The sequence below is a fragment of the Brassica rapa genome, unplaced genomic scaffold (assembly GCF_000309985.2).
Source record: "Brassica rapa cultivar Chiifu-401-42 unplaced genomic scaffold, CAAS_Brap_v3.01 Scaffold1058, whole genome shotgun sequence".
NCBI classification, from domain to species: domain Eukaryota; kingdom Viridiplantae; phylum Streptophyta; class Magnoliopsida; order Brassicales; family Brassicaceae; genus Brassica; species Brassica rapa.
In genome coordinates, this window is record NW_022610992.1 from 43,915 (window position 1) to 53,930 (window position 10,016).

Consider the following 10,016-nt stretch of genomic DNA (forward strand, 5'->3'; position numbering starts at 1 on the left):
TGTTGACGGCTAAACTTTATTTTATTTATTGTTTTCTCTTAGGTTAGGAGAGAAGGGAGGAAATCTTTCAGAGTTATCCTGGAAATCCTTTGGTTTTTATATCTATTTCAATTTTATATCTCTGCATATCTATGATTTCTGTGACAAACTTTATGTTTGAATAGATCCACATGTTAGGTTTACAGTTCAAATAGGCACTACAAGAAATATCAGCATTAGTAACGTCGAGAATGTGCTACCATAACGTTTTTGTAGCGTTTCGAAGAACGCCGTGACAGCCGCAGCTATGGTAGATCCCTCTTCTATCGTAGCGTATTTTCGTGTGCTATAAAAAATAAAGATATTATAGCATTTAGCCAGTACTATATTAAACTGTTTTAATAGCACCATATTTTAGCTAGTAAATTCTTTTCTATCGCGTTTTTATTTTGCCATGACACAATTTATATTGACATATTTTCAATGCTATGAAAATTAAAATTAATATATCCTTTGCTGAAAAAATTAAAAAAAAAATTGATTATTATTATTATTATTAAATATTAAAAATTAGTTTACAACTGATTTCGGTATATAAATTAACCGGTTTGCAAATGATTTCGGTTGATATTAAAAATTCGGTTTACACCTGATTTCGGTTTACAAATTAAACCAGATTACAAATGTTTTCAGTTTATAAATTAAACCAGTTTACATACAAACCGGGTTTAAAACTAATTAACTAACCAAAACATAATTAAGCTTAACCTAAACCTAAGCCGCCGCTACCAGAGCCTCCGCCTCCAGCCTCCGCATGCAGCGCCTACAGCCTCCGGGGCATCCGCCTCAGGCCTTGGTTCTCTTACTCCAGCCTCCACAACCTCTATTCGCTTACGCCAGTCGCATACCTCCTCTGCTTCTTCTTCACTCGTTCAATTCTTCTACCTTCACCAAAATTAAAACCACACAGAGGAGAGATGATGAGAAAGTAGTTATTTGTAGATCTAAAAAGAAGGACGGGATTCATTACCATTGACATAGCCAGTATGGAGATGGAGAGACATGGAGCCGTGGGAGAGAGAAAGAGGGAGTCGGAGAAGATGGACGTAGGAGCAACACGCTTCTCTTGCCTCGACTTAGTAAAGTTTGCTCTGTTAAGCTTAGCGAAACCCCTAAACAAAAGCCACAAACTTCATGAGTTCGACAGGGGAGAGAGACGGAAAAGAGAAATCAGTGAGATAGAGGATGAAAATGGAGTAGGGGTTATTGGTTGTCGTATTTTAATAGATTTGAAAATCCGAACTAAATCTAGTGTTATTGTTTTTATGATTTTTAAATCTGTATTAAAATCATGTGTTATTGGTTCTATGATTTTCAAATATGTATTAAAATCATGTGTTATTGGTTTAATGATTCATAAATTCTATATTAAATCAAGTGTTATTCAATCGTACGGATTTACTAATATATTTGATTTTATAATAGATTTGAATAGATTTGTTTGGATTTTTTAGTTAAAAATACAAAGACTCAAATCCGAGAGAAAACTTTCGTATTTACATATTTTACTTGGATTTATAAATATTATATAAATTTCTAAATCAATCAAAATATATAAACTAATAACACCTCCGGAATAAATCAGTGATAAAGGTTGACAGAGGAAGAATTAAAAAAAACTGTGAGATAGAGGAGAAAAAGTTACGACAGGGGAGAGAGAAGGACAAGAGAAGAAACACAACAAGGTTAAATCTGACCTTTGGATTAAAGGATATCAACGGTTAATATGGTGATCCGCGTACTTATGTATTAGTGGTTCATATTTTCAGTCCCTTTATTTGTTTATTAACCAAAAAAACATTTCTTTTGTTTGTGTTTTGTTATTTTGTTTTGTTTTGTCAATTGTGTTTTGTTATTTATTTATTTTAACATTTTAGTTTCTATGACATTTCTTTCTTTGCTATAACACACTTGTATAAAGTTTTTCTTTTAAAAATTAAAATTTAGATTTCAGGTTTTTATTAAATGGAGATATGGTTAATGTTTGGAGTTAGGGTTTAGGGTATGGAGTTTGATTGAAGATTTAAGGTTTTATGTTTGTAAGTTATAACTTACGATTAAAAAATTAAATTTTAAGTTTAATTTTAATATTATATGTTATGGTGTGAAAAAATAGAGTTTTAATTAGAGAAAATGACACAAAGAACACTAAACCAAGTTTTCCTCCCCAAACTAGCACTCAGGATCAGAAGTCACAAAAATAGGTTTCATTAAAGGGGTAATTTACCCTTATGCCCTCTTCTTTAACTAATTTAAAAAAAAAATTTGAAATCAATTGTCGCCGTCCTCGTTTCATCGCTTCTTCTTCTCCTCATCGCTGTCTTTCGTCGTCGTCGTCTCTCCGTCGTTGTCGTCGTCGTCTCTCCGTCGTCGTCTCTCCGTCGTTGTCGTCATCGTCTCTCCGTCGTCGTCGTCGTCTTCGCCTCTCCGTTGATCCGTCGTCGTCGTCTCTCCGTTTATTTATCGTCGTCGTTGTCGTTTCTCAATTGATCTGTCGTTTCTACGTCTATTCATCTCATTCTCTCTCTCGTGTGTCTGATTTGATTAAGGTTTGAATCATTTCATTTTGTTATACATTATCTAGGTTTTGTTATATATTATTCATTTGTTGATGAATTGAAGTTGATTTTGTAGAACAATGGAAGTTTTGTGCATCTGTGGACAATGGATCTCAAAAGAATCTCTCCGGTGGGAGTTTCTTGTTGATTTGAAGAGGAATGCATCAATCATTTCCATAGAAGAAGATCTACTGTATGAAGATTTGATGAAGATTGTCTCTGAAGATTTTAGTGTTAAAGAGGAAGAAATCAGTTTGAGTTATGGTTTTTCATTGGATATGAAATGTATTATTGAAAGTTTCCCCCCACTCTCGATAGGTAATACTCGTCAGCTCAGAACTTTCATTTCCAAGACTAGAGCATTTGATGGAACCTGTCGTTTGTGTGTTAAGGTTTGTATGATTTTTTTCTTACTTAGACTTTTCAGGATATGCTTCATAACCAAGTATTATGCCTTACAGAACTACTTGACTTTTGCAGGTTAGTACTGATCCAGCTAGCTGTAACACTCAAGCTTCTGATACATTTGCTTCTACTGTTCCATTGAATGCCAATCCAGCGATTCTTTCTACTGTGCAGAGTGAAAAACAGGTACATTGTCCTTAATTCTCTTTTTCTGTTTGTGTTTGCATGATATGCTTCATAATCAAGTATTATGCCTTACAGAACTACTTGACTTTTGCAGAGTCTTCTATATGAAGGTGTTTCTACAGTTCCTCTGAATGCTCTTCCTGATTCAGCTAGCTGTAACACTCAAGCTTCTGATACATTTGCTTCTACTGTTCCATTGAATGCTAATCCAGTGATTCTTTCTACTGTGCAGAGTGAAAAACAGGTACATTGTCCCTAATTTCCTTTTTCTGTTTGTGTTTGCATGATATGCTTCATAATCAAGTATTATGCCTTACAAAACTACTTGACTTTTGCAGAGTCTTCTATATGAAGGTGTTTCTACAGTTCCTCTGAATGCTCTTCCGGATTTTAGCCCTGTCCATATTGGACTTTCACCAACCACGAGAGGAGTTGGCGATATTAAGGTGAATAGCTATTTTAAGACAAAGAGAGAGTTGATGTTGAGGATGAAGAAATGGGTTTTAGAGTGGAAGTTTGAGTACAAGACTGTCTCTTCTAACAAGTCAAGAGTGCTTTTGAGTTGTGTTGATGAAAATTGCACGTGGAGGATGCGTGCTATCAAGCTACCTGTTTCAGATTTTTTCGTTGTTAAAAAGTATGTTCATGAGCATACATGCGATACAACACACAGGAAAGCCAACCACAGACAAGCATCTGCAAAGTTGTTGGGTTCTTTGATTTCCAGCAATTATGGAGAAAAAAAGGAAGGTCTCAAACCGAAACAGATCATTGAACAGGTCAGGACGCTGCATGGTGTTCACATCAATTACAAACAAGCTTGGAGAGTGAGAGAAGAAGCTCAGATTTTGGTTAGAGGGACTCCTGAAGACAGCTATTACAATTTGTCTAGGTGGTTGTATAAAATCACAGAAACAAACCCTGGTTCCTTGACTTATCAACATGTTGATGCTGCAGGAAAGTTCAAGTATGCATTTGTGGCTTTTGGTCCATCGATAAGGGGATTCTCATTGATGAGGAGAGTTATTGCAGTAGATGGTACATTTCTGAAGGGAAAATTCAATGGGACTTTATTGGCAGCTTGTGCTCAAGATGGGAATTATCATCTATATCCTCTCGCCTTTGCAGTGGTTGACGCAGAAAACGGCGCCTCTTGGAAATGGTTCTTTAGAGGTTTGAGCCAAAAGATCCCGGACGCTTCGGATCTTGTTTTTGTATCAGACAGGACTAACTCCATTTCTTCAGCGTTGGAGGATGTATATCCCTTATCTCACCATGGAATTTGCAGGATCCATCTGCTCCACAACATCACTCCTACATATGCGAAGACTGGGTTGCTACCTCTGGTGGAAAGCGCTGCTGATGCCTATACGTGTCACGAGTTCTGGTTAATCTTCAAGGACATAAAGGATAAATGTCCTGAATTGGCTAAGTATCTGGAAGAGTCTGATTTTAGGAAGTGGGCACGAAGCTATGCGCCTGCGAACAGGTATAATATCATGACTACCAACATTGCAGAGTCTCTCAATTCTATGTTGAAGATGCCTCGTGAGTTGCCCATTATCTCTCTCCTTGAAACTATCAGATTGACGATGACCACTTGGTTTTTTGAGCGACGCGAAGCGGCTGCGAAACATAAGCACCTGGTTACTCCAAAAGTTGTGCAGAAATTGGTATCTAGGTTAGGGGCCGCAATGTTGTTGAATGTGTATCAAGTTGATCGAAGCGAGTTTGAGGTGAAGAATGAAACAATGAAGTTTGTTGTTGACTTGGAGAAGCGGCATTGCACATGTAATGTTTTCGACATTGACAAGATCCCCTGCATCCATGCCATCGCTGCTGCTAAACATATCAAGAGAGATGAAAACCGTTTTGTTGATGCTTCTCACTTGACAGAAACGTGGGCTAAAGCTTATGCTGAAAGCATACATCCTGGTGGAGAGTTGTCAACGTCCACCTATCCAGAGAATATTGATGAACTGTCTTGCCCACCTCCAGCTACCAAAAAGAAAAGTGGACGCCCTCCTACAAAGAGAAAGAGATCCGTTGGCGAGTTTGGGGTTCCTAGATCTAAATCTCAGTCCCACAAGTGCAGCAGATGTGGCACAGGAGGGCACAACAAGATCACATGCCAGAGGCCTATAGGATGAAGTTCTACATTTTTATCGATTATTATTTGGATGTTGGCTATTTGATGGTTACATGATATGCACAAGCCAATATACATTTTTTCTTTTGGAACCCTATCCTGAATAAGTATGATTTCTTCCAACTTTTGTAATATACAACATTATCTTTTGATCTCATTTCAATTCTTAGTTTAAACTTCTTTGCTAGAAAAAAACACAGTAATATTCAACTATTCTGGAATCCCATCCAGAAATACCGAGTTCCTTTCCAAGGTTTATAATACAACATTTTCTGTTAAGAATAATTATGTGGAAAAGTGTAACAGATGATTCTCCTCGGTTTAGCGGCTAAAACACCTATCTGTCGAAATTGTAACGCTTGACTCGACCCGGGTTCGATTCCCCTACTAATCAGAGTTTTTAAAAAAAATTTAAGTTGAATAAAAATAAAAGAAATATATTACTTTACTTACAACATGTAATGACTGAAATTAACTTGGCCTAGTGGCTACTACACCTTAATTCCCTCTTTCCTCCTAGTCATCTTCAGGTTCGAATCCTATGAGATGTGTATATATTTTTTTTTCCTCCAAAATTTGCAAATCACATTATCAAATTTTCCAAATGTGTAGATATTAATCTTAGTTTTGATCTCATTTCATTTTTTTCTAGTTTAAGAAAGAAGCACATTAATATTCATGTATATTATTCATGCATACTCTGGAAGCCCATCCTGAACTATCAAAGATCTTTCCAATGTATTATACTATTAATTGTATGGCTAAATTCAATTATGTGGAAGCAACTAACAGATGATTCTCCTCAGCCTAGCGGCTAAACCACGAAACCTATGATACCGAAACATTTGTTCGACCCGGGTTTGACTCTCCTACGAGTAATGGTTGATTTTTTTTTGTTCAAACATATATCTCAGGAATCGAAGAGTCTCTTCCAAACGACATCATGTAACTCAATAACCGAAGAGTTTCTTTTCGTCAAGATTGGCTGTTATATGATTGGTTATTTCAGTAACGGAAGAGTTTATTTTAACTGACTTCAATAATCGAAGAGTTCCTTTTAGTTCTATAAATATAAGGGACGATATCAGACCTTTTATTCACTCACTTCATTTCGTCTGATTTATCCTTTTGCAATACAAGTTAGTTTTCGATTTTTCTCATTTTCCATTCAATTCATGAACTTTTTTCTATTTCTATTTTATCATAACATCTTAGTTTCGATTTTGTTGCAGGACAAAGTTTCAATGGAAGGAAGTTCAAAGAAGATGATGAAGCGTCCCATAGAGGAGGTTTACGGATGTGATGCCGCCGAAGGTTTCAATAAGGGGAAGAAGGAAACTGTGGTACATTACAGGGCTCTTCTTCGTTTGTCCAACGAATACAAGCTATCTGAGAATGATTGGAATCTGGCATCCAGCAAAGCAAATTCAATTGCTGTCCAAATCGAGTTGCTTGAAGATATTATCAAAGCTGATGGAAAATTTGATTTAACTGCTGAGTTGGAGAAACTCAAAGAAGAGCACTCGGAAGCGGAAGGAATGCTTGCTGATGTGAAGGTCAAAGTCCCTGATTGGGATAAACTTGGCGAAAGTTGGCTGTGTCATGAGTAATTTCATGTTATCATCTTCTCTTTTTATGTTTTTAAGGACCACATTATGTTTGATTTTCAGTTTTTATTTTAAATGAATAAGTACTTTTGTTTCTCTTGTGTTGTTTCTTCAATTAACAACCTAAATAAAAAAACTTGTTCAATGTTTTTCACTATTTTGTAATGGTTTGGCCTAGTGTTCTTGTAACTTGGTTATCTGATTTGCTTATTTGTTTTTGGAAAGCCATCCTGAATACATAAAATGATATCCAGATTATATAAATCTAGCGTCTGTGAATAAATAAGTTCACATTTACTCTGTTATCGAATATCCACCGTAGCCTAGTGGCAAGCCCTTCTACTCTTAGTGTACCCTTATCACAAAATAAGCCTCGTGGTCGATCCCCGTTGTGTATTACTCACATTTTTTTCGTTTTTAATTAAATATTCAAAAGTATTTTCGTTTATTATAGCTTTTGCAAGTATAACACCCTTGGCACAACGGGCTGCACACTTTGATTCATCTTTCGAGAGTTCACGAGCGTAATAATCATACATCAGACAATTCTTTTCATTTTTTTTTTTAAAAACTTTAAAGGAATTTGTTTTTGGAAACCTATCCTGAATACCTAAAATGATATCCAGATTATATAAAATCTATCGTCTGTGAATAAAATAAGTTCACATTTACTCTGTTATCGAATATCCACCGTAGCCTAGTGGCAAGCCCTTCTACTCTTAGTGTACCCTTATCACACAATAAGCCGTGTTCGATCCCCGTTGTGTATACTCACACTTTTTTCTGTTTTAATTAAATATTCAAAAGTTATTTTCGTTTTATTAAGCTTTTGGCAAGTATAAACACCCTTGGCACAACGGCTGCACACTTTGATTCATCTTTCGAGAGTTCACGGTTCAATCAACATCGGGATCACATTCTTTTTCATTTTTTTTTGTAAACTTTAAAGGAATTTGCTAGGCTTTGGTGCATTTTGCTTTCTCACTCTTTTTCTGGAAAACTCATCCTAAAAGTACCATAAGCATTTGACAATCCGTCAATACATCCTAAAAAATTTTCAAAAATAACAATCTAAATGAAAAAACGTTAGGGATAATTCATTACAAACTTAACTTAACGTTAGGATAATTAATATCAAAGTAGAAAAAACAGAGTAGAAAACACGAACAAATATGACATTTTCACTTCCTTTGACCTTCCTGGAAATCTTTATCCATAACTGGTCGAAGATCTCACAACATAGCTTGCTTCGTAAGTCCATCGCAGTTTCATCATTTATATTAGCCATGCTCTTCAATCCCAGTGACCTGCATTCTAGCATCTTCACAACAAAAATACCACAGTTGTATGAAATTTTGTCTTTGGAAGCCCTTCTGCAAACTTAACTTCAAATGGACTGATATCTTCGAAATTACCTCTTCACCAAGAAGTTCCATCTTTATGGCACTAATCAACACTGTCATAAATACCCAAAATTAATAAATAAATCAATCACCAACAGACAACAAAATGAATATGTAAAAAATGCCTCACAAGCACAAGCAGCAAGTGACCAAACTTTTATTTCTAAATTAGCTAAAATCTTTTCAGGATTTACGCATACTTTCACAATCCTATCCATGATCAATGTAACAATATAAATTAAAATGATTTGTCTACACTGAATGAATAAAATTAATAAATCACAAAGAGTTTTTACTGCCAATTCTTGGATTTGATTAAGCGCACGTTTGATATTTGCTTTGGAAGACCACAATGGAAAGAGTGTGATTGTGTTGTCCATCAATTGTATCTCCACCCCAATATAGTGATAGCTCAACTTATCTTCAATGACACCATATATAACATCAACATCTTCCAGCCATACCTTCTTTGGATGTATTAAACCTTTCACAAGTTCGCCTACACAGCCCTCCAATAACGTTGTTTTTTTTATGTGGCTTCCTGACAGATTCATAAGCGTACCCAACCACTTCTAAGAATTTGACTGGTACAAAGCATGCTGCTGGAAGATTGTTGTTGCGGAACCAAGCACCTGCTCAACCCTCTACAATTTAGCATTTCAAATGCAACATTATGTGCTGCCAATGTAACATATAGTTAGAAACTTCATATAGAACTGCTATAACATGGACATCTAGCATAGCTCAACTCAACCTCTTCCTAAACATATGACACAATCAAAAATAGAAGACAGAACAAAGTTGATTACCTCTTTGTTGAGATTGTTTTCTGCATCGTCCATTTTTGAAAGAACTCTTTTTCAATTTCTCTTCCATTGATATAAAACGGTTTGTAGTTGATAAAATTACTAGTATCAATCGAAACTTTTACAAAATAAATTAGGAATATTTATGCAGGACAAAAAGTTGCTTACACACGATATATGCCCGTAGATCCATCCAGTGTGCAAGCCTTGAAAAAACGAAGGAAATTCAGGTGTCACAAATGGATCAATTGGAAGGATTACCTCAGGTGTTACAGGATAGGAGGGTTTCTAGGTCGTATTGGCCTCTTCTCTTCTCGCTGTAGAAAAGGAAGCAAATCTACTGGCTGAGTATTTGCTTTCTTCTTCTTACCAACATCAGGCTTCCCCTTTAATTAAAAATAAAGACAAAAATTCAGGATCGTTTTTATCTTATACTTGAATGCCTTCCTAATATGAAGTAAAAATATTTTTTATACCTTTTTTGCATGATCGTCTTGACTTGGTTTACACTCTTACCCTGCTTTACTTCCATCTGTGAAACAAAACCGATATATCAAAACTATTGACCTGAACTTCAATTCAAGTGGATCTTATTCATTTTTATTACCTCTTTTGCCATTTTCCCCAACACCATCTTCTGATGGACCAGCTGCTTCATTTTCTTACAAGCGACAGCCTTCGCCTTCCCCTTTTTGAATGACAAAAATTCAGATACATTTATATCTTAATCCTAGTATGATGTATAAATATTTCATACCTTTTTTCACCATCTCCTTCACTTGGATTCACACTCTGCGTCTGCTCTTCTTCCATCTGAAAAAACAATACCGAGATATTTAACAAATGACATTATTTTTCAATTC

At 35.7% G+C, this 10,016-nt stretch overlaps 2 protein-coding genes and 1 long non-coding RNA gene across 3 annotated transcripts; 2 read left to right on the forward strand and 1 right to left on the reverse strand.

Moving 5' to 3' along the window:
• Positions 1–564: 564 nt before the first annotated feature.
• Positions 565–1,420, reverse strand: LOC103854403. The gene is made up of 2 exons (XR_630525.3): positions 1,010–1,420; positions 565–924 (listed from the first exon to the last, which is right to left on the reverse strand). It is a non-coding gene; the product is annotated as an uncharacterized LOC103854403 (long non-coding RNA).
• Positions 1,421–2,283: 863 nt separating this feature from the next.
• Positions 2,284–3,651, forward strand: LOC117131578. Its single transcript, XM_033283649.1, has 2 exons — positions 2,284–2,989; positions 3,078–3,651. Exons 1-2 carry the CDS (start codon positions 2,678–2,680, stop codon positions 3,201–3,203), a joined length of 438 nt encoding a protein of 145 aa, XP_033139540.1. The 5' UTR covers positions 2,284–2,677; the 3' UTR covers positions 3,204–3,651.
• A 25-nt stretch (positions 3,652–3,676) lies between these two features.
• Positions 3,677–5,338, forward strand: LOC117131575. The gene has a single exon (XM_033283648.1). It carries the CDS (start codon positions 3,677–3,679, stop codon positions 5,336–5,338), a length of 1,662 nt encoding a protein of 553 aa, XP_033139539.1.
• The last annotated feature ends 4,678 nt before the right edge of the window (positions 5,339–10,016 follow it).